The sequence below is a fragment of the Mesoplodon bidens genome (genome assembly GCF_964165515.1).
Source record: "Mesoplodon bidens genome assembly, chromosome: X".
Lineage (NCBI taxonomy): Eukaryota > Metazoa > Chordata > Mammalia > Artiodactyla > Ziphiidae > Mesoplodon > Mesoplodon bidens.
The window spans coordinates 28,974,754-28,998,798 of NC_138163.1; the positions used below are offsets into that span (position 1 = coordinate 28,974,754).

The following is a 24,045-nucleotide window of genomic DNA, read 5'->3' on the forward strand; positions in this document are numbered from 1 at the left end:
TAATCACTGGAGAAGCTTAATTAAAAAATAAAAAAAGGCTGGCCTCACCCCAGACCATTTAAATCAGAATATCTAGGGGTGGGGCCTGGTCTAATTTGTTTTTTTCCCCTAGCTTTATTGAGGTATGACTGACACCTTAAAGTTGTGTATAGTTTGATTGTACAATATGATGTTTTTTTAAAGGTGTGCATCACGATGATTTGATATATGTATACATTGCAAAATGATAACACAATGGAGTTGACAAATCCATCGCTTCACATAGTTACCTTTTTTTGTGTGGCGAGAACACTCACGATTCCTCTCTTAGCAAAGTTCAAGCGTTTGGGGCTCCTCAGGTGATTTTGATGTGCAGCTGCAGTTGAGAGCAATGCTCTACCTCTTGCTCCCCACGGTGTGGTCCAGGGCAGCAGCTGCATCACCCGGGAGCTTGTTAGGAATGCAGAACCTCAGGCCCCACCCAGCTCTTCTAAATCAGAATCTGCACTTTAACGAGGACCCCAAGTGATCTGTCCAAGTGATAATGTCTGAAAAGCAATGTCAAGGAGCCAGGCAGGACAGTGTGGACTTCCGGATGCCCCCAGTTTCCAGGGGAGTGTGTGGCTGCTTGGGTGGCAGCACATCTCCACTCCTCCACAAGTCCACTTAATGGCTGCCTCAGCGTTTTGCCGGGCTGCTGGGTCGACATCCTAGTGTAATACTGTAAATAAGGTCTTAGCATGGACAAAAAACCCATCCTGGATAACGGCGGCAAAGCAGAGCTCTCCATTTCGTGGGGAAGGCTGGGACTGGCAGGCTACGTTTGCTAGGAGCCCTTTCTGATGAGTGGGAACAATAGAATAAAGGACCATCCCTCCCGGTCCCGTCACGTCCCTGCACCCAACTAACCGCGGGGCTGGGCCTAGCGATGACTGCTAGCGTTGCTTGCGCGGGGGAATGGCTCTCAAAGAGACAGCTGCCTGCAACTCTCCCCCAGTCCCCGCCCTGCCCCAGAGCGATCAAATGGGTTCTGAATGTCCGCTCTGTTTTGGCCAAGAGCCCCGATTCTCGGGATGGGCCGGGTGGGTGGAGCCGGGACCCCTTCGTCGCAGGGCTCCAGGCTTCGGGCGTCGGGGGAGGGACCCGGGGTCACGCTGCCCTCGCCCACGCCCACGCCCGGCGTGGGAGACTTGGGCCCGGAGCTCCGGCTGCAGCGCGGGGAACCAATCCCCGGCCCGGCGCGCCACGAGGGGAGGCTGCACTGGTCCCCGGGGACGGAGCGCGTGGCTTCCCGGGCTGGCTGGCACTGCTTGCGCTGCCGCCACCCGCCTGCCTGTCCGGGTGCCCAGCCAGGAAATGTCTTCTTACTGGAAAGACCGCTGCTGTCTGCTGCAGCGGGTGGCAGAGTCTGAAACCGATTTGCACATGCACCTGGTGACAAAAAACTTTGTGTTCGTTTTGGGGAGTGTTCCGCTAGAACCAGCGTTTAAAAAAGCCACCTGTCGGGTCTCTGTTCGTAAATGAGCCCACCCCCAACCCCACCGGAGGAGGATGAGAGTGGAGGAAGCATGTTCACGGTGAGACTTAAACATCACTGGCGGCGCCCAGTCGCAGCGCCCAGGACGCAGCCCCTGCGAAGCCAGCTGTTTGCTGTGTAACTCAGAGCCTGAGTCCTCTGAGTACACTGGGGCCATTGGGTAAACACTCTGTTTGTCTCTCCAGCAGCTGGGGGAAGCCAGGGCACCCAGCTGTTGCCCAGCCAAAGAGCCAAGGTGCCTCCTTCCAAAAGCCACAGGCACTGAGTCCTTTCCTGGAGGACACATAGCTTCTGAGAAAAGCAGACTGTAGCCCCTTTAGGGGGAAAACATATCGATAAAATTCTGTGCCTGGATACTCAACACTAGCTCTGGGGCCTGTACCCACCCACCTCCATCTTGGCAGTGGTTCCCTGGGCATGGGCATGGTCTCCACTGAGAAACTGCCTCCCTTGTCAGCTCACTCCCACCCTCTGCCATTCATAAAAGGTCACATAGTATACGATTCAATTTATATGAAATGTATGGAAGGGGCAAATCCATAGCGATGTAAGTAGATTAGTGGTTGCTAGGGGATGGAGGCAGGGGTGAACTGACTGCTTATATTGTTTTGGGCGAACAGTTCGTTCGGGTTTTTCTGTAACATCTTATGGAGATGTTAAGATGTTACAGAAAAACCCGAACGAACTTTTCGCCCAACCCAATAGATATGGAGTTTCTTTTTAGGGTGGTGGAAATGTTCTGGAATTAGATAGTGGTGATGGTTGCACAACTTAGTGAATATGCTAACAATCACTGATTGTACACTATAAAATGGTGAATTTTATGTTATGTGAATTATATCCCAGTCTTTATTAAAAAAACTTTTTTAAAAATTATTTTTTTGGCCATGCCGTGCAGCTTGCAGGATCTTAGTTACCCGACCAGGGATTGAACCTGGGCCCTGGCAGTGAAAGCGCAGAGTTCTAACCAATGGACCACCAGGGAATTCCCTATCCCAATTTTTAAAATGGGATAGATTTGAATAGATAGTTCTACAAAGAAGATGTATAAAAGGTCAGTCAATAAGCACATGAAAAGATGCTCAATATCAGTAGTCATTAGGGAAGTCAAATCAAAACCACAATGAGATATCACTTTACATCGCTAGGATGGCTCAAATAAAAGACGTAGACTAAGATGGCAAGATGAGGAAAAGTAGGCACCCCACGCACTGCTGGTGGGTTTGTAAAATGGGACAGGTGCTTTGGAAAATCGTTTGGTAGTTCCTCAAAAGGTTAAATATAGTTACCGTACGAAGGTAAAAGCTCATAGGCATATCAAGAGAATTGAAGACATACATGTATGCAAAAATCTGTACATGAGTGTTCATAGCAGCATTTTTCACAATAGCCAAAAAGCAGAAACAACCTACTGATACATATGACACTATTAATGCATACAACAACATGAATGAATCTCAGAATAATTCTGCCAAGTGAAAAAAACCAGCAAAAAAACAAAAAATGCATACTGTGTTATTGCATTTATATAAAATTCGAGAAAATGCAAACTATACAGTAACAGAAAGCAGATCAGTGGTTGCCTGGGGACAGGGGACTGGGGAGGGGATGGAGTGAGCAATTACAGTGGGGCAGAATGAAATTTTAGGGAGTGCTGGGAACGTGACCGTGGTGATGGTTTCATGGAGGTATATGTATGTCAGAACAGCAAATTGCACACTTTTTGTATGGCGTGCAAATGTGCAGGTTACTATATGTCGATTATATCTCAAAAAAGCTATAAACAAAAAAAGGAGCATGTTTTTGAACAGATGAATTGCAAGGTCCTTTCCAGCTCTGGTTCTGTGACACTTATTAGAGGGATTTATCCCAAAGCCTTGTACCAAAATGGTGCTTTGTAATAGGATACCCAAATCATTGAGATAAAACAGGATTTTGCCTGAATTATTGAGAGACAGGCCTTGTTCTTTCCCTTTCTGGGACTGTGTAGACAGAGCCTCAAAGCCCAATGGAACGACAGGGCAGGGAAGCGCACCATCCAGCCAGCGGGAAGACATCCAGGTCAGAGGAGGAAACTGGGGAAACGACAGCCTAATGAGCTCTGCTCTTTCCAATTTCTTTAAGTCTATGATTCAGAGGATCGGCTCGCCGTGGACATTCCAGACCAGTGAGGCATCTCAGGGCCATGAATGCATAGACATCCCAGGGGAAAAAACAATGGAAGACAAGATGGAAATGAGAAATGGCCTTTTTAGGTCTCTTGACCCAAATGCAAAAGCTGAGAGGATATGGAGGAAGAGGTGGAAGTGTCCCTTCCCTGCAGGAAAGGAGATTATGACTTGACAGGGTCTGGGGAAATCAAATGCAAGACACCGAAGAGCTGGAATGTTAGGCCTCCAGGGATGCCTTCTAGATGGACGTGCCAGAGGAGGAGGAGGAAGGAGGTGATCCCCTCCCCACCTGTTGGCAGTGAAAGCCAAGAAGGCAAGGAAGGGAAAGAATGAAAAGCTAAGAGGCACGCTTCAAAGTCATTTGTCAGCTGGGCAGCGCCTTAAGCCAGTGCCACGGCTGATGGATCACCTCGTGGAAAGCACCTGCGGAGATGGACCCAGCCCAGAAGGCTGTCGCCTTCTCCTCAGCCTGCACCTGGAGCAGATGCTTTAAAAGAAGACAAACAAAACCCTAAGTGCCCTCGGTGACTTGGGGCAATATTTATACTTAAGGAGAGTGGCATTTTCTTTTGATCCAGAGGGTGATAACTTAGGAGCTTCAAGTCTGAAGCAGAGGAATTGAGTGTGCTTGTAATCTTATCCTACACAGCAGAGTTCCTACAGGAGTTTCTTATCCGGAGGAATGTTGACCTCAAGGATCCTTTCTCACCTCCACCCTTGCTTCTCCTGCTGCCCCAGGGCCCTCAGCAGTGTACTTCCCTGGCTCCCAAAAGGCTGATGACATCGGTCAGTATCATCACGATTCCTTAAATTAGTAAGCCATCTCATGGTTTATAAAGCTCCTTCCCCTCCATGATCTCATTTTGATTATTATTCAACCCTGTGAGATAGGCATTGCTTCTCTCATTTTTAGGAGAGGAACATGAGTGATCAGAACACAGATGTTTGGATTAATTAACTAATTAATTCTTTCATTCATATAGTCATTCAAATAATGATTGAACACCTTCTATGTGTCAGACACTGCTTAGGTGCTGAGGACACAGTGATGAAACCAGACAGCCACAGGCCTTGCCCTTCTGGAGCTTAGTCTAATGGGATTGGGGGACAGGTAGGTGGGAAGAGGCGTTAATACAACGCAAATCTAATCACAGACTATGAGGGATATTATCACTGGGGAACCTCAGCTGGCCTGGGGGCGAGGGAAAGCATCCCTTGAGGAAGGGTTATTTGACCTTAGAGCTGAGCTGATGTATGATGGGTGTTAGCTGAGAAGATGGAGTGGGGTAGAGAGTTCTCCAAGAGGAGGGAAGAGTATCGAGGAGGCATTGTGGCAGGAAGCGACTTGGCCTTGCAGAGAGAAAGAGGGAGAGAGGCAAGAGAGGAGACTGGCGAGGTGGGTGGGGCCTTGCAGGCCACGGCCAAGAGTTGTGTCTTGACCCTCAGAGCCACAGGGAGCCACAGAAGGCTTGCAAGCAGAGCAGGGCCGGCCTGACCATTCTGGTTGCCTTGGAGAATGATGTGTGAGGAATGACGGGTCTTGAATGAGGATGGGGCAGCAGAAACATAGAGAAGTGTACATATTTGGGAGATATTTGGAGGCAAAATGGACAGAAAGTTCAGGCTCTTATGATTCCAGCATGCTAGGGATGCGAATGGAGGTGGTGCGGTGCAGTGGGTCGAATGGGAGTGCCCAAAAGATGTGGCTGTGTCTTAACCCCTAGAACCAGTGAATGTAACCTTGTTTGGAAAAAGGTCTTTGTGGATGTAATGAAGTTACGGATCCCAAGATGGGATCATCCTGGATTATTCAGGTGAGCCCTAAATCCAGTGACACCTGTCCTTACAAGAGAGCGAGGCAGAGGGAGGTCACACAGACAGAAGGGAAGCCCATGTGAAAACGATGCAGCCCCAAGCCAAGGGATGCCTGGAGCCATCAGAAGCGGAAAGAGGCAAGGAAGGATTCCCCCCAGAGCCTTCTTGATTTTGGACTTCTAGCCTCCAGAGCGGTAAGAGAATAAGTTTCTGTTGTTTTAAGCCAGCAGGTTTGTGGTAGTTTGTTACAGAGGCCTTGGGAAAACTAATATGTGGGATTTTGCTGTAAAGCAGCGGCTACTTTTCTTTTACTTCTTTTTTTCTTTTTTCAAAAGTGTTACATTTTTAAGGTTAGTACATTACTGGGCTCTCTCTTTATGTGTTCAGGAAATGTATGAAAGATGAAGAAGTGAGAAGCCAAGAAGATCTCAGTCTGTGGTCAGGGTTAAGGCCCATGTGGTGATGGTGCCAATCTCTGATCAACGGAGGGGTACAAACTTGGATCTGGGATGGAGCAAAGCTGACCGAGGTGATCTCTCTGACTTAACCTCATTATCTCAGAGCTCTGAGCTCACAGCCAGACTGGCAATAGACTCAACACCTGGTCCCCACCAGTCTTTGCTCTGTCTCAGCACACAAAGGAACCAGATTTGAGATCATATAATATCCCACCTGATGTAAGTCCAGATTAGATTAGCCAGTAAAGCAAGAAGAAAAAAGGTTCACTGGTCCCCTGGACCTTGGAGATAAACCTGCTCATTAGGGAGTGGCCATCCTAGTTCATAGGGCTTTGCTGCCTGAGGAAGGAATTCACAGGCCTCTCCTGGGGGACCAGTGTATTTATAGACCCTAGAGGAGAGGAAGGATGGAGGCTCCTGGGAGACGTCATAGAGGATGTTCAGAGGAAATGAAACTGCTCTGAAAGACCAGCGGGAGGAACGGGGTCCTGCGTGGCTCTGGGTGAGGCCAAAGGATCAGAAAGAAACGGGCAGGATGCAGGGTAAAGGGGGCAGCTCTGTGGGGCTGGGGTGGCGGCGGCGGCAGAAGAGCAGTGCTTTACCTTCTTGGAGGAGCCCTCTTAGGACCGCTACCTCTAGTGAACAGTTAACCCGTCAGAAACATTTGAAATATGGCTGGTTATCTGCATTCCATCAGCATAATACCTTTCAGGGACGTAGTTATGTGTCAAGTGAGGTGTATCTGTGAGGGAACCCCAGATCTCTTAAATATGTAAGAGAAGCTGAGAATGTATGTAGTTTGCAAAGAAGTTAGAAGAAATGTATAAGTAGAATAAACATTTCCGGGACATTTGGAACCCATTTGGGAATGGCCGAAATATGCCCTGTGGAAGGATTTAACACGCTGGGGGACTTAGGTATGGTATTAAATGCCAGGGATGTGAACAGAAGTAGTGTGGTTATGCTACAAAATGGCTACTTCTCTAATTTTTGCAAAAGTGATGCCTTATAATGGTTAGTATTTGACTTTGCATGCTTGGGGAAAGGGCAGGTGTGAGCTGTAAGATCTTAGTATGTGGCCAGGGTTAGGATCCAGTTGGTGATAAGGACTGGGAGGCAATGGACACCAAAGCGAGGGGAGAACCATACAGCTAGCTGAAGAAGAAACCATAACAATGTCCCCAAATCCTGACGACCAGGTGTTTTCCTCCAAATGGTCATTAGGGTCTTTTGATTTATAGAGTAAGTTTCAGGCTAGTTTCCATGTAATTAACATCATGGTCTCACACTCAAAGTGGGAAAGTTAATCCCTGAGGATGTCTTAAGCATCTACTCTATGGCAAACATTGTGCTGGCTGCTCTGGGGCATATAGATGAGTTAGAAAGCTCAATTCTAGCCAATGGAATTAGAAAGACAAATACTTAGTAATGAGACAGTGAAAATTCATGTTCTCTGCTGGTGCTTAGCCAACCAAAGATCATTCGTCAAGGAACTAGTTAGTGAGGCATCAACCAGCAGCTGGACTTTTCTGCTGTTTTTCAAGTTCCTGTTAAGTAGCTCCAGAGACAGGGGAAGCTTTGAGGCTCTTCTTAAAGACTTTTCACCAAGGTTGCTGCTACTGAACTTCTTTGATCATTAATTTAGCTTATGTCTTAGGGAACAAATTGGATGAGTGATTATTGGGAAGGTTCATTATTATGATGTGATCCAGCAGGCCTGATCGTGGAGAGAGTCCATGCCTAACCACAGCCATTTTGAGTGCCTTCACAGTCAGCTGGGGCACTGCTCAGCCGTGACATCTGTATGCCGGGAAGGCACTGAGGGAAACACAGGAGACAGGAGTTAATGAAACCTAGCTCTCTGTCCTAACTTTGCCACTCGCTTTCTGTGTAACCTTGGGCAAGTCACTATTCCTTTCTGGGCCTCAGTTTCTCCATCTGCATAATGAGGCGGTTGGGACTCTTTCTGTCATGAGATTTCTGTGATTACCGACCAGGCTCATCATTCTCCGGATGTCCACTCCCCATTCTACTTTTTATATTACTCCAGTCAAAACAGCCACTACCGATTGGGAGGAGGGGAGTTCCCATCTTTGTGTTATTTCTGCTAACTCTTGGTGTTGACCCATCTGAGCACCTGTTGGACAAGCTGTGATGATTTTACCCAAATAAGGATACTTGATATGTATCATAAACCCAGATTGATTATTAACATGACCATACAATTCCTTTCTGCATTCAATGAATATTTATTGAGTATTTGCTTTGGGCATTAGCACTGCTGGTGAGAACACAAAAATGAGCAAGACATAGCTTTACTATCTCATAGTATTGGTAAGACATACACAAGTACCTATGAAAATATATAACACTTATACAATGCTTGCCTTACTAGGAGAGCCGAGCACTGTACCAAGTACTTCCTAGGTATTGATTGGTTTAATCCTTCCAATAACCCAGTGAGCTAAGTCCCCCCCTTTTTTTTTTCAGATGAGGAGTCTAAGGCTCCGAAATCTTAAATAATTTGCCCATTTATCTACTTAGTAAGTGACAGAGCGGCCTTATTCCAGAACCCATGTGCTTAACCACTGTGCTTCACTGCTTCCTAATTTGATTCAAGACAGTTTGAGTTCAGTATTAGAAGTGCAAATAAAGTGGTATATGGGCTCAAACAAGTGAGAATTTGCTTCTCAAAGTTCAGTGAGGGAAGTGTGTGGGCTTTCAGGTTAGGCAGACCTGGGAAAATTACTTAACTTCTGTTGGCCTCAGTTGCCTCATCTGTAAAATGGGGATGATAAGGAGTAGGACTACTTCATAGGTGTGAGGATTAAATGAGTTAATGCATGCGAAACATTTAGAACAGTGCTTGACACGCAGTGCATGCTCAATAAATTTTGACGACATCCCCCTCCTCCTCCTCCTCCTCCTCCTCCTCCTCCTCCTCCTCCTCCTCTGTGGGGATAGGAAGAGAGGAATGGGCTGCAACAGGATTGTACTTTGAGTCTTCAGTGGCTGAACCTGCAGGCTGAAAGTTGGGTTTTAATGAAAACACTAATTCTAAGAGTTATGTGCACCCCACTGTTCATAGCAGCACTATTTACAAATGCCAAGATATGGAAGCAACCTAAGTATCCATCAACAGATGAACAAAGAAGCTGTGATATATATATAGACAATGGAATATTATTTCGCCATAAAAAGGAATGAAATCTTGCCATTTGCAACAACAGGGATGGTCCTGGAGGGTGTTACACTTAGTGAAATAAGTCAGACAGGGAAAGACAAATATTGTATGATATCACTTATGTGTGAAATCTAAAAAATAAATGAATATATGTAGCAAAACAGAAACAGACTCACAGATATAAAGAACAAACTAGCGGTTACCAGTGGGGAGAGGGTGGGGGGAGGGGCCAGATAGGGGTAGGGAATTAAGAGGCACCAACTACTGGGTATAAAATAAATAAACTACAAGGATATATTGTACAGCACAGGGAATATAGCCAATATTTTATAAGTTTAAATGGAGTATAACCTATAAAAATGTTGAATCACTATGTTGTACACCTGAAACTAATATAATATTGTAAATTAACTATACCTCAACGAAAAATTTTTAAAAAAAGAAGGTTCGGTTGTAAGTTGCCAGAGGGGATCGCTTTTTGAGTTGACTTTGAAGCAAGGTGAGCTCTATGTAGAGCAGCCAAATGAAAGTCACTAAAATATCTCCTTGCTTGAAAGGGTGGAGCTTGATATTACTTTGGGGAATAGGACATACCTCATAGGACTACTATCATAATACCATACCTAGGAGGAAAACCTCAAAGTACTATCATGCATTAACTCCCTGGATCAAGTGCATTCATTAGATTAGCCCCAGCAGAGATTGGTGCTTTGGTGGAATAAGATAGTGAACAGTTCTGATGGCTACTAAGAAGACAGGTGTGGATGGAACAGGGCAAAGACAGAGCCGTCCCTTCCTGATCAGTTCCAAGAGGTCAGAGGCCAGAGCCCAAAGGTGGGTGGGTGGGGGAACATATCAGGAAGAGGAGAAAACTAACACTGAATGAGCAACTACCGTGGGCTGGGACCTGTGCTAAGTACTTTACGTGCATTATTTTGTTTAATCTCCCAACATAATAAGGTAGGTACTATTATTACCCTCACTTAGTAACTGAAGAACCTTAGGCTCAGAGAGGTTAGATAAGTTGCCCAAAGTCACACAGTTGAGGACTGAGATTGAGGGGCAGGATTTGAATTCAGTTATTTGAAATTCCAAAAGTTGAGTTCTTTCTAATACACCACACTGCTCATTCAAACCCAGAGGACAGGGAGCCAGACGAGTCAACCAAGCAGCAGTGGCTGGTGGTGATAACATGCATAGGACACTAAGCAGGACTGAATAGCTTGTGCACAGCACCAATGAGGGCAACAAGTCACAGGCTGGCTTCACATAGGTCAGCTATCTCATCTCTGTCCCCAACAGTACACTGAATTCTACCCCTTGTCCCCAGCATTGCCCCTGAGCTTGACTGGAAACTGAGTCTTGCCCCTCACCACAGGCCTGAGCCCCAAGTGCAGCAATGCACTTTACAGCCACTGCTGCCTCAGGGCAGGAAGGTGCGGATGGCTTCCTGCCCCTCCTCCCCACTCTTGAAGACACACCTTTAAACGTTGATTCTGCTAATATTAACTCAACAGTGTCATCTTCCTGAACAAAAGACAGAACACAGTTCTACCAACAGTTACTTATCTCTTCAACAAGCAGTCTCCAAGTGCCAACTTCGTGCCAGGCACTGCGTGAGTTGCTATCATTCCTGTGACCTTCAAGTCTAGCGGGGGCAGACAAGTATAACAACCGGTCATTTGAATATGCTATTGAGATATACGGGAGCCCACAGGGATTTCAGAGTGACCCATCAGAGTTGCATCCCTTGCCTCACAGGCCTTGGCTCCGGAATGGGTACCCTGGTGGTGGACCCTCTCTACGGGCCCACAGAACATGGCGTGCAGATACACAAGTGCAGGCCAGAATCACTGCCAATGAAAGTTATGGCCATAGCTGTTATGAGGAAGACAAAGTCACCATGGGCAAGAGCAGCCTGAGAAAGGAGGAAGATGAGATCTTGGATCTAGGACTAGAAACATGGATGCAGTTTGGTTAAATGGAGAGAAGGATTAGATTAAAACATAATTCTCCCACGTGGTCAGCTCCTTAAATCTTGTTTTAAATACACGCCTTCTGTTTACTAAGAGTTGCTTGCCTTAAATTTGTATTGGGTTTGCCTTTGTATGTTGTTCCCTTGCACATTTTGAAAACTAAGTAAGGTGGGAAAAAGAATTACAGGAAAAAGAATGACTGGGGTGCTCTCTCCCAGCATTGTCCAATAGAACTTAGTGCAATAATCGAAAGGTTCTATTCTGTGCTGTCCAATTCAGTGGCCCCTAGCTGCACGTGGCTACTGAGCAATTGAAATGTGGCCAGTGCAGCGGAGGAAATGAAGTTTTCATTTTATTTTAAATGTTGTTAGTATCAGTCATATTGGAAAGGGCAGCCCTTAAACCGCTTAGCAAGTAGCCCATACACACCCTGGTCAAGGAGCGATTGAATAAGAACGCTTCTAGGAACCTACTTATGGGGGTGCTCATTTGCAAATGTATGGGCTTGTTCCGTCAGGGGGTGGAGGATCATGGTTCCTAAAAACCATCCGGCAAGGGTTGATACCTTATTTACACGGTGCCTTCAGATGCATTATCTCATTCAATCCCATAACAACCCTGAAGGGGGTAGCACGCAGATCATCATCCCCAGGAGATGCAGCAAATTTAGGTGACAACAGCAAGGCCCTGAGGCAGGTGAGGGTGGAGACTAGAGGTCCGGTGTTTCTCCTCCTGGGTGGAAGACTCTTTCCAGGAGGCAGCAGAGGGGGAATGATCTCACGCTACTAATGCCCACTGCTCACCGCCTGGGCCTCATGGATGAAGAGAGGTGCTCTGCCTTCCATGTCGCTGCCTTTTTCCTACTGGACTGGGGCTAATGCGGACATAGGCTATGAACAAGAACCCTATCTTATCCCCTTCCCACTACCTTGATTTAGGCAATAGGAAAGGTTTTGAAAATTTCATTTATATATTCAAAATTATGTCGGGAGCACCAACCACGCCCCAGACATTGTTCTAGTTCTGGGGATACAGCTGTGAACAAAGCAGAGATCCTTGCTATGGAGACTGATAAAAAATTGTGCATATGCTGGATTGTTGTAACATTTCAAAAACATGTTAAGTCTACTGTGGTCTCTCACATCTTTAATGGTACACACACACTGTCCAATGTATTTTTTGTGCAAATCTGGACTCGCACTTCAAGCAAAATGCCTGGCTGGCTGAAATGTGGAAACACTTTTCGATTCAATCTTTTAACATGTGTTGAGTGCCACCTATGTGCAGAGCCCGATATTGGGGACTTTGGAGAGAGGCAGAAGAATGAGAAGACAAGGTCCTATCTTAGGGGGTTCCCCGTGCGGTGAAAGAGGCGGCTCCTTCTCTTGGGAGCTCCCAGGCTGTAGGAGCTGACAGCCTACTCTGGGAAGGCAAACAACTTCAGGACCCACTTTCAGAGGGGAATCCCAAGTACATGCAAAATGAATCCAGCCTAGACTGTTTGGAGTTGGGTAAACGGTCCCTTGTTGTGATGATGGGGAACAAAAGAGGGGATGCCATAGGAGCTGTTGCATGTCCTGACAGCGAGGAGGAACCCAGGAGCAGCCTCTCCTGGAGTACTGTTATCCTGGCAAGTCTTCTGGATGAGATGGGATTGGAGGTGCTGCTGGAAGAATGAAGAGGTCTGTGGAAGGATGGGGTGGGGTGGGGGCATTCCAGGTAGAGGGTGCCTCCTGGGGGATGGTAGGAGAAATGGGGGCGCTGGGCACAGTTCAAACCCAGCTGAAGATGCAGAGGAGAGAGGAGGGCCAGTGTGTGAGGGTCTCGGCCAAGTCCTTGCCGCTGCGGAGCGGCGGTGGGGAAGGACCGGGTCAGAGGTAGCGGGGGTGAGTGGGGGCAGCGCCTAGGTTTCTTGACAGCTGTTTAAGGAAGCGTGGCGACAAAGGGTTAAGTGTGCCCCTCCACCGCCCCAACTGCTTCCTGTGTTTGAAATCCTTCAGGTCTCCAAAACCCTCTGGCCCCCGGCCAGGCGGGCATTGTCCGGGGAGCGCTTGTGGGCTGTCAGAGTGGCCTCGCAGCCTTTGTTGTGGGACCACCTCGAGGTTCCCTCTCGCGCCCTGGCTGCGGCTGCCCAGTGCGTGCCGGGAGGGGGGCGGTGCGGGAGGCTTGCTCCCTCTCCCTCTTCCCGGCCCCCCCTCCAGCCCTCCCGATGACCACATGACCAAGTGGGCTCGCGGCCAAGCCACAGGCTACAAAATGCAGCCCCTGGAGTGAGCGGGGCGCATTCCCGCTGGCAGCCTGAGCCACGGGCCGTTGGAGCCGCAGCCGAGCCGCCAGCCACTTGGAACGAGCTCGCCGCCGCCCCCGGAGCCGCCGAGGCCAGCTGGGCGGCGCTGCCCCGCGGCGGGAGAGAGGAGGCTGCGGCAGAGAGCAGGCGGCGGCCGGCCAGCCCGCGGCGCGGCCCGGGGCGTACCGTCTCGCGGCCCGGGAGCCACGCGAGCTTCGCGCCCGCACGCACGAGCCGCGACTCGCGCCTCCCTCGGCCTCCGGCCTCTCCGCCCCCACCCCCGCCCCCTGGCCAGGGCCGCGCGGCGGCGGCGGCGGCGGCCAGAGGAGCAGCATGAATCTGCGGCTCTGCGTGCAGGCGCTCCTGCTGCTCTGGCTCTTCCTGAGCGCGGTGTGTGGAGGTGAGTGCGCGCCCTCCCGCTCGCCCGCGGCCCACTCGCCGCTCTCCAGGGCTGCAGCCCGCGCGCTCCCCGCCCTCCGCCCTGAAGATCGCGCCCTCTCCGCCTCCCGGGAGCCGGGCGCGAGCCGTGCAGGAGCCGCCACGCGCCGGGCCGCCGACGGACGGGGCGCCCGGGGCCAGGGACTCGCCGGCCGCGGGCACCGCTCCCTCCGGGGGGCTCGGCTCGTCTCGGCCTGGGGCATCACCTTCCGGCGCCTGGCCCCTCCAGGCTGCCCCTCGCAGTCCAAGGAGCTCAGGGCCGCAGGCGTGCGCCCTGTGTCCCGAGCCCCGCTCCCCACGTGGTGGAGGGTATGGGGGGGCACGTCCTGCTCCCCTCGTGGATCCTTGGAGGGAACTGACCTGAGGCCGGTGGGTTGGGCTCCTGCGTGGAAAGTTAGGGGCCGCCGGCCGGGCCGGGGGCCTGGGCCACTGGGGGATGATGATGTGCCAAGATGCAGACGTGACACTTGTTGCATAGGCAGGAGCGCGCCGCGGGGGAGGCGGCGTGGAGCCCAGCTGTGGTTCCTTTCAGCCTGCAAGTGAGCAGAGGCAGCCTCCCCCGAGCCGGGCCCGGCAGGGCCAGGTCAGGCTGGCCTCCTCCCTCACCCCCAAGTCCTGTCTGGTCTGCTCTCCTGCTCCCACGCAGAAGGCTCTCCCGGAGGCCTGCGTCCCACCCCAGGGACTTGGTTCTTCGAGATCCTGGCTCCAGTACCCCCTCTGACCCAGGCATGGTCATGCTTCACCTCAGTCCCCCTGTCTCCAGGCACCAAACCAGGAAACAGCACCTGACCCGATACCTCCATGCAGCTGGCCCCCACCTGCACCACACCCCCACCTGGCATACTTGGCACTGACTGGTGCTCCCTTGCCCTCCCCAAGCCTGGTCCCCACCCACATCCCAGCAGTCCCAGTCCGGGCTGCCTGTCCTCTGTGCGTCAGTGTCTCCTGGGGCTGCCAGCTCCCACCTCCAGCTGCCACAGTCCTGTGATCTGCCTGTCACTGCTGCCTGCCTGGCAACACAGAATAGGAAGGCCAAGACCAGGTGGACTAATGCCAGTGCCAGGCTTGGACTTACGGGGAGGTGGGAGCAGGGGCAAGGAGAGAGCAGGGCAGCAAGTTCCCTAGAGGAAGGGCCCAAGGCCCTACTTTGTTCCAGACCCTCCAGAACAGGATGCAGCCCGGGAGCCTCTGAGGGGCCTGGTGGGGCTTCCACCTCTCTCTTTGTAGGTCACCTCCTTTCTCTGCTCTTGCCTTTGGCACTGCCCTGGCACGGGGAGCCCTGCCCAGCTTCTCGGGAAGGTGCACTGGTTGGGTCTGGCACTACCTGCCTTTAGCTAGCTGTCCAGTGATCTCTCTCTTCAGGCCTGAGCCCTGGCTCAGCCACCTCACTGGTAAGAAGGAAGCAGGCTTTTTCCTCAGAAACTCCTGTCAGGCAGGCAATGGCAGAAAGAGAGCCAAAGATATGAATGAAGGACACCACACGGGCCTGCCCTCCTGGAGCCTGCCGTCCAGGGCAGTTGGCGAGATAAGACATCCACAGGACACCACCACTGGCAAACAGTGGTGCAGAGAGGGCATCCCAGAGGAAGCTGGGCCTACCTGATCTGCACACTTGCGGCTCCCCCAGAGCCTATGGGGAGACCCTTGGCTAACTGACCCGCACTCGGACCCTTTCAGGGTCCAGCTGTTGGGGCATTACTGGTAAAGGGAGAGTCGGTTTCAAGGGGAGGGAGCGCTGCATCTGGCTCAGACCCTACCACGTCCTGCTTCAATTCACCCTTCTGCATTAGGTCACCTATCTCCACAGCCGGATCTGGGTAAATTCGTTGCCCTCACATTTTGCTTAAGCCTAGCACTGGAAACTTCCAAAGCTCCCCCTGCCTCTCCACCCCCCACCGCCACATCCCCCCACCCCACCCCCGTCCTCTCCTGGGGCCAAGGGGGCCACCTCTTTGCAGGCGGCCACCAGCCCAGGGTCTGGGGACACATGTCCTGCTCCTCCTGCCTCCTGTCCTGGGTCAGAACAAGGGACCTTTTCGGAACCACCTTGCCCTTGGCCCAGACTTGCATGTTCTCCCCAGCCAGAGTCCCCAGTCAGCTCCAGGCCTGAAATCCATGCTTCCTCAAGACACGCCGTGTCCTGACTTGGAATGCACTCCCGCCACCACACACAGACTCCTCCACTGCCTCCTGACCTGGGATACACTTTGTTCTTCTGAGTCTGAGAGCTGCTGGGCCAGGGCCAAGTAGCCCTTGGTCTTTGTCTGAGCACCTCTCTGTCTTTCCTTGTCCCCCTCCTGCCCTTCCCCGGCCCCAGCTGAGGCCTGCAGCCACAGTGACAGCGTGAGGACAGCCTCCTGGACCCCTCCCACTCAGGGAGGGGGCATCTCCACTCCATCCCCAATGCCTCAGAACTAAGCCCCCAGGTAACCTGAGTCAGGCCTCTCGGCGGCAAAGGACTAATGCAGGTGAAGCGGACGACCAGGCTGCCAGGGCGTGATGTGTCCACAGCAGCACGGCTGGCGTGGGAAGACGGCTCAGGGCACTGGGCTGGGCAGACAAAGGAGGGGCGCTTCATCCTGGAGACACATGCAGGACCCCAGAGCAGTGGAGGGGACGTAGCCATTGCCACCAGGGCACTTGTGTGGGCTTTTAAAGCAATCACAAGACAGGCCGGACAGCAAGAGGAAAAAAAATGTTTCATTCCTAGTGGGGATGGCGTGTTCCTGAGAAGCGGCACACACCTCTTTGTGAACGGGCAGGGCTGGAGTTCAGATTGTGTGAAAAGCAAGCCCTGTTTACCCCTGCCTGCGCTTCACAGTGAAGATGCTGTAGCTTCACTGCTGATGGCGCTTCCGTCCCTCTAGGCTCGCGACTTTTTGCAGGATTGCCCCAGCCTTCCTGAGTAGCAGATGCGTTAGAGGAAAATATTTAAGTATACTGGGGATGGCCCGTTTCTACAGGGGAATTCTTTTGTATAGCCAGGACCTCTGCAGTGATGAGAATCAAAAGCCTCTGATTTGTCCCTTTGGACAGGACAAAGCCAGGGTTTCAGGTGTCAGCTTATCTTAGGGTGAACCAGACTCAGAATCAAAAGTAGGAAACAGGTGGATGATGGAATCAGGGTGGGGGGAGGAACTGCAGACTTCCGGCTACAAGGAGGACAGTAAGCACCCCCCATCCAGTGGGATGCAAGGTGCCAGGGGCTTCTGGGTGACTGCTCTCCAGGGCCCGGCTGAGAGCTCGGTCAGCTTAGGTAGCTCTTCTCTGCAGCCCTAGAGTCTAGACGTCTCGCCGGCCAGAGTCTGAGCCCACCAGCCGTGTTCCTCATCCTGGCTCTGGGCCTCCCCTGTCTCTTAGGGACCCCTCCCTCCAACAGCCCTCCCTCCCTGACTGCCACCACCACTCACAGTCCTGGGTCTTAGCACTTGGAGAGGATACCCTCCCCATCTGGGCACTGTGCCTCTCTTCTCATGCCTGCTGTACCCCTGGGGCCATAGCCTGTGCCATTGGCCATCCCTGCAACACAAGAACCAAGACCTCACTGACACCTTCAAGGCCCTTAGGGTCCTTCCTTTTGCCTGGCCACGCCCTCAGCACAGTCCTTTTCGCCCTGAGAGTTTCTCTGGTACCAACTTCTCATCAGTATCATTCCTGTCCTCTTGAGAGGGCAGAACAGCCTTGAGGGGACTTCAAAACACAAGGCAGAAGCTGAAGCAGCTGGGGTGGGGAGCTTAGTGCAGGGGCTTCCCTCCTCTCCCTCCCCGACCCAGCCCCTTTGCAGATGGCACTCAGAGGGTAGACCTATGACAGGCGAAAGCAGCCTCCTTGCCCCTGTCCATACCTACTGCCCCAAAGTGCAAACACAACTCGTGTTTTAATTTACATTAGGTGATGGGTTTAGGGGAGGAGCTGACACAGTAACCCACCCCCGACCAGAAGCATGAAGGGTGGCTGGTAAACAGAGGGGTCCTAATGGGCCTGTGACGTTCTCTCTGGGAGGGAGGGTGGAGGGCTAGAGAGTGTGTGCGTGCGTGTCTGGGCGAGAGAGCGTGGCCAGCAGCAGGCGCCAGGGGCCTGGGCAGGGAGGGCCCTAAGGACAATCCTTGCCTGCGTTTGGCCCAAGAGGAGGATAAATGCCTGGAAATTGTGTGCAAGTGGAGGAGGAATCACAAGAACCAAACAGCCAAGGAAGGAACCGGAGCGTGGGGATGCTGGAGGCAGGGAGGAAGGAAAGGAAGAGCCGCCAGGGGCATGGTTGGGGGGCGAGCAGCCAATGGGTGGTTATATGGAAACTGTGAGCTAGTGGTGGAGACTCCTGGATGGATGGAAACAGGTTTCGAGAGACAGGGATATAGCTGGAGGCGAACCCGATGGTGTGGGGAGAGGGAGACTGGGATTCATGATCACTGGCCTCAGAAGCTGTATTTCTGCAGACCAGCCCCATTCTGGGCATTGCACAAGCACTCTGCCCGTCTGCCTCCTGCCCAGCACCATCGCATCTCCCTGCTCTGCTTGCCTCTGGCGGCTAGCTTGTCTGTGGAGTGCCAGCTCGCCTACCCTGGCTGGACTGCAGCCCCCATGAGAGGTGGCTGAGAGCTCGGTCAGCTTAGGTAGCTCTGCTCTGCAGCCCTAGAGTCTAGACGTCTCGCTGGCCAGAGTCTGAGCCCACCAGCCGTGTTCCTCATCCTGGCTCTGGGCCTCCCCTGTCTCTTAGGGACCCCTCCCCCCAACAGCCCTCCCTCCCTGACTGCCACCACCACTCACAGTCCTGGGTCTCAGCATTTGGAGAGGATACCCTCCCCATCTGGGCACTGTGCCTCTCTTCTCACGCCCAGGGGCCTCATCGTGTGTCTTTCCCTCATCGCACCCAGGAACACCCAGCACCACTTGGATTCTATTGGCAGGGCTTGGTCTGGCATCAGGAGGCTTCTCCTCTAAGCCAGATGTGGACAGATGTAGAGAAGAACCCCCTAGAGCCGAAAAGGAGCCAGCTGGGATTGGAATGCAAGGGCTTTGCATGAGGCACAGGATGGGGGTGTGATCCAGGGGTGAAAGGAGGTAGGGCAATGGGGGGGCGATACTAGCAGCCCACCCCCCTCCCGATGCACTTGCTGCTTCAGGTGACGTTCACTCATTTGTTTACTAATTCATTTGTACAATATTTATTGGCCTCTGAATCTGGTCACAGGCTGACTAGAACCCAGCATAAGGCACACAGAGTCAGAGATTTCCCCCCCACCCCCCCGCAAACAATCCCCCAGCCACACCCACAGGGAGGCCACAGGAGCAAGCGAACCCCAGGATGGCCAAACACTGATGAGATGCCCAGGGGTGAGGTATGAGAGCTCTAGTACTCAAAAGTGGGTCACCTGCGTATCAAAGGATGTACAATGACGTCATGTTCCAGATTTGCTTTAAAATATCTCTGCAAAGAAAGAAACAGGAGAACCAAAGCATATGTAACTCCATCTGGATAACTGTTGAATCTGGGTGATAGGCACGTGATGGGGGGAGTTGTTTTCATTGAAATATTGTGCGTTTGAAATGTTTTGAGTGTATCAGTCACAAGGGTGCCGTGGGAAGGTATTGTCTGCTGTGCCCCAGCCTGAGTACAGGCATGATGCCCCAAGCTGCACCCCCCGATGATGTTCTGAGCACAGAACATGTTTGTGCCCATCAGAAACATGATAGGACTGTCAAAAGGACATCAAGTCAGGTGTATAATTTGCAAATGTGAGTAGTGGGCTCTGTTTGCCCCAGGACAGTGTAAATGGTTCATCGGTTCACTGATTGGAAGAGGAAAAACAAAAGCTCTGAGAGCGCCACCTCATGGAGAGACTGCCCCTCCTCTGGGGCCCTGGCCCATCTGCATCAGCCTTTGGGATAACAGGCTTTCTCCTTCCTGCAGGGCCCCTGCTGCAGACTTCTGACGGGAAGGGGATGGAGGAAGGCACCATCCGCCACCTGGTGCAGCCCAGAGGGCCGAGGAGCGGCCCAGGGCCCTGGCAGGGAGGTCGGAGGAAGTTCCGGCGCCAGCGGCCGCGCCTCTCCCATAAGGGCCCCATGCCTTTCTGAAGCAGGTACTTGAGCCTGTGGTCAGTGGGTGGCACAGAAAGGGCAGGGGAGGAACAGCCTGGAAGCTGGGTGGCCCTGCTGCTCACCGCTGGCCAGACACCTGCACCAGGCAGTGCCGGCCCCATGCATAACACCGGGGCTTACAGAGCACCTTCAGTTTAGACCGGAGACCAAGGCCGGAGAGGGGCTTGACACTCCCCAGGAGTTAGGTGCTGGCTCCCCTCCACTCTGCTGCCTAGGGTTGGGCTGGCCGGCCCAGCTGGAGTGTTATGGAAGTCCTGGGGGGGCCTTGATGAGCTGGGGAGAGGTGCCCCAGGGTATATGTGCAGGTGTGCGGTTTGGATCCTCACCAGAGGCGGGGAGGAAGGCAGGGATCCTTGCGGGTAGCCGCTAGCAGAGAACAGGAAGAGAGCTGCCCGGAGATGTGGGAAGGAGCGAGCAGGGCCTGAGCCTGCCCCTGAGGCCTGGCCTGCTGTCCTTCCCCCTGTCGCCAGGACAGGGTGGCACCGACTCAGTGGCCTGGGGCTTTAGGTTCAGGCTCGTGGGGCGGGCGGGTGAAGGCCCTCTCCTCTCCTGTCCTAGGCGGTTCCTTTGACCTAGGACACGTCAATGACCCCTCTCTGGTCATTTTTCCTCTTTTAGGACTGAAGGGGCCACCACGTGTCCGCCCCCTGTGATTCTCTCTACTCCTCCGTCGATCGGCCTGCTTCTCTGGAGCCCTCCCATCCGTTCGCCTCATCTGGCCCCTGTTCTAGCTGCTGACGGTCCGGCTCTTCTCGCCCACCAGCCTCCCCGAATGGATTGGCGTGCTCCTGCCCCTAGCAAGGACTCATTCAGTGCCCCTTCGTGACTTGAAGACCCTGCACTGGAAGGCCGTCCTTCCTCTCCGCAGCCCTCCCTCTGCTCTAGTCCCTACCTCTTCTGTCCAATACCCTTCCTGCCTCAGGTATGCCCTGGGGGCCGGGTGGTACCCGCCCTTCTTTAATGGGCTCCAGCAGATTCCACGGTTTCGCATCAGCACTCCCCCCCAGGCCTCCAGAGGGGCATAGAGAGCGGAGCAATGAGAGACTTTAGCGACAGGGACCGGGTGGCTGGGATGCAGACAGGGTGCCCTGGGGGCATGGGAACGGGGGCTTGGCGATCTGGCGAAGGGGGAGTGAAGCACTGGAGAAGAGGAGGAATAGCTACTGTGGCCTCTTCCTCATCCCCATGTTTGGCCTGGTTGAAGAAGAGGTGAAGGAGGGGCCGTGAAGTCCTTTGTCACTTCTCTCGCCTCACTGTCCCTCCCACTCACTCCCGCCCCCCCCACCCCAGCTGGTTCAAGCTCCAGCTCAGGAGGGGAGGGTATGCGCCTCAGGTGGCTCTGTTCCCTCCCAGGAGCAAAAGCCAAGTAGGATGATTGGTTTTGCCAAGAATCACAGACGATCAGAGCCAAAAGGAACCTTGGAGTTCACTTAGCGCCACCTCCTTATGCAAACTCCTGCAGAAACAGAGGCTCGGAGAGGGATGGTGACCTGCTCAGTGCCGCTGCAGAGCCAGCGTGAGGGCTCAGGTCTCCGAACTCCCACGTGATGATGCCCTCTTCCTTCTTGATGATGTCTTCCAAACCCATTAAGTGCCTTTTCCCGGGGTTGGGGCTGGGGGTGGCCAGGAAGGGAGAGGGGGCCGGCTGTGAACTGCCCCATGGTGGGACGGAGCTGTTCCCTCCTCCCTGGCCTGCCCCTTCTGGTCCATTCCCCAACCCGGCCTGGAAAGTTCCCTGACTGGCCAGCTGCCCCCATTCCTTGCAGCACTCCCAGACCCTGGGTATTTTCATAGGGGCAGCTCAGGCACCGAGACTACCAGGAATCAGGAGGTGGCCTTAACCAGTTGGACTCAATGGCTTTCCCTTCACGTTGACTGGAACTTCTTCTCCCAGTGGCCTTTCCCTGAGGAGGCAGGGAGTGGGGAGAAGAAGAAGGAAACAAAGAAGGAAGGGGTGGGGGGAGGAAGGAAGGAAAGATGGGAGGAAGTGTAGATCTCAGCAGGCTTTCTTCTCAAAGGCCTCGTGGGAGGGAGAAAAGGGAGGACAGGAGCCTGATGGCCACCTATGTACGTGTGGGGCAGGGGGAGTCAGGGCCCCCGGAGTCCCAGAACAACCCCGACGTTTGCCTACCCGCCCCTCCCCCTTCCCTCCACTGCTGCTAACGCTGCTGCTGCTGCTGCTGCTGCTACTGCTGCTTTAAGGCCACCCTGGGGAGCCAGGCTGGGCACCTGCCGCCCCCCCAAACGCCCCTCAGCCCAGAGTGGGGTCTGGCCAGTGTCCAGAAAGCCTCTTCTGCCACGGCTGTCCCCACTGGGGCTGGGCCTTATTATTCCCCCTCTTCCTTTCTGCATCTCCTGTCGCATCAGTTGCCCAGCCCAGGGGGAAGGGCGGGGGTGGGCTGTGGGCAGCGGGAGAGGGACGGCTGGGAAAGTCTGGTGACACAGGGCAGTGGAGGTGCTGAGGGGCCGTCTTATTTAAAGTGGTTGTGTATGGTTCTTATACTAATTTATACAAAGTTATTAAGGCGCTTTTCATTAAGAAATCGTCCCGTTCCCCTAATTGTGTTCACTGTGTTTGTAAAGATTGTTCAGTGTAAATATGTCTTTATAATAAAAAGTTAAAAGCAGACAATTCGCCCTTACTCTTGGAGGTCACGTTCAGGAGGGGCACACCTCTCTGCTGAGATCCATGGTCCCCCCCCCACCCCGCCCCGCAACCCCGCGCCCATGAACTTCATGTGCAGGGAGGGAAGTGCCTGCCTCCTAAATCGGCTCCAGGTCCAATGGCTTCAAACTAATTTGCCACAAACTCACAAAAGGAATCTCTATGCTTAATGACCAGTTCACATAAAATGCAGTCCACTTTTAAGTGTTTTGGCATCTGAGTGTCCTAATTTTGTTTTTTTTTTTGCAGGATCTTTAAAAAAATTATTTAAGAACATTCTGATTAAAGGTGGGATTTCTACTAAAAGTTGTTTTATATCCTTGGTGTGCGTCTTCTTCTATTTTTATCTACTTCTGAACACTCCCGGGACTTTTTAGCCAGTTGCCTTTCTTGAGAAATGTTCTGTTTCCTGCAATAAATACATTTGTTAATGACTTTGTATGTATCATTTTACGTTTCACAAAGTAGAGTTGCTTGATGCATGAGATAGCCTGAGAAATAAAATGCAAGGAGTTTGATGCAATTCTGCCCCATCTGTCTCACTTCCTCACGCTTGTTGTCAAAATGCCAACATCTTGGAGAACAGGAAGGAACACTGGGTACATGCTAATTTGGTTAATCAACTCATTAGGTGCACACAGGTATACACGATCCAGAGTAAAACCCAGCAAAAAGGAGACAGGAGTGATCCAAAAAGTGCATTCGATAAATCTTGTGGGAAATTCCACAGATTTGACAAGTATTCAGTTCTAGAAATATACAATTTGAAGAAAGGGTCTTCAGACACTTGCTAAAAAGTCATGAAACTGCTCAATGAAAGATAAAATAGAAAATGCCACCCACAAGCGTACACAGCAATCTTATCATTGACAAAATGTTGCAGATTGTGACATAGTGATTTAAAAATATGACATTATGTTGGAACTGCCTCTTAGGAAAATTGGTACAAAAATGCCTTCTTTCAAAATTACTACTTTGACTTTTAGGCAAACTGGTTGTCAGAGGAACTGGTTTTAGGCAAGGAGGTTTTGGGCGGGCTGGCTTTATGCTGATTGGTCTGTTACCGCCCTAATCACCCCCAAAGCTCTAATTTCACAAGAAACCAAGGAGAAGGGGCCGGGGGCAGGGCAGGACAACTTAATACTGATCCGTGAGTGTGTAGCCCTTTAACAGTTTAAAGAGCTCTTTTTAAAAAATATCAACTCATTTTATTATCCTAACAACTGGGCAACACAGATCCCTGTTTTACAAATGAGAAAATAGGCTAAGAGAGTTGAAGCAACTTGCCCAAAGGCTCACAGCCGGTAAGTGAATCTAAAATCTGTACTTTGAATTCTAGAATGTAAACTCTTTCTATGGTACTATGGAAGGTCCCCTAATTAGAGAGAAGACTTAAGTACAAAATGTACTTAAATCCCAGTAAGTGCACTGGA

General features: G+C 52.0%; 1 protein-coding gene across 1 annotated transcript; it reads left to right on the plus strand.

Annotated features, from left to right (window-relative positions):
• The first annotated feature begins 13,414 nt into the window (after window positions 1-13,414).
• APLN (apelin) lies at window positions 13,415-23,125 on the plus strand. Its single transcript, XM_081222779.1, has 3 exons — window positions 13,415-13,807; window positions 19,757-19,928; window positions 20,566-23,125. Exons 1-2 carry the CDS (start codon window positions 13,741-13,743, stop codon window positions 19,921-19,923), a joined length of 234 nt encoding a protein of 77 aa, XP_081078905.1. The 5' UTR covers window positions 13,415-13,740; the 3' UTR covers window positions 19,924-19,928; window positions 20,566-23,125.
• Window positions 23,126-24,045: the final 920 nt, after the last annotated feature.

Coding starts and splice junctions, on each gene's coding strand:
- APLN (XM_081222779.1), top strand. CDS start 13,741: ATGAATCTGCGGCTCTGCGTGCAGGCGCTCCTGCTGCTCTGGCTCTTC. Junction 13,808..19,756: donor CCTGAGCGCGGTGTGTGGAG/GTGAGTGCGCGC, acceptor TCCTTCCTGCAG/GGCCCCTGCTGCAGACTTCT.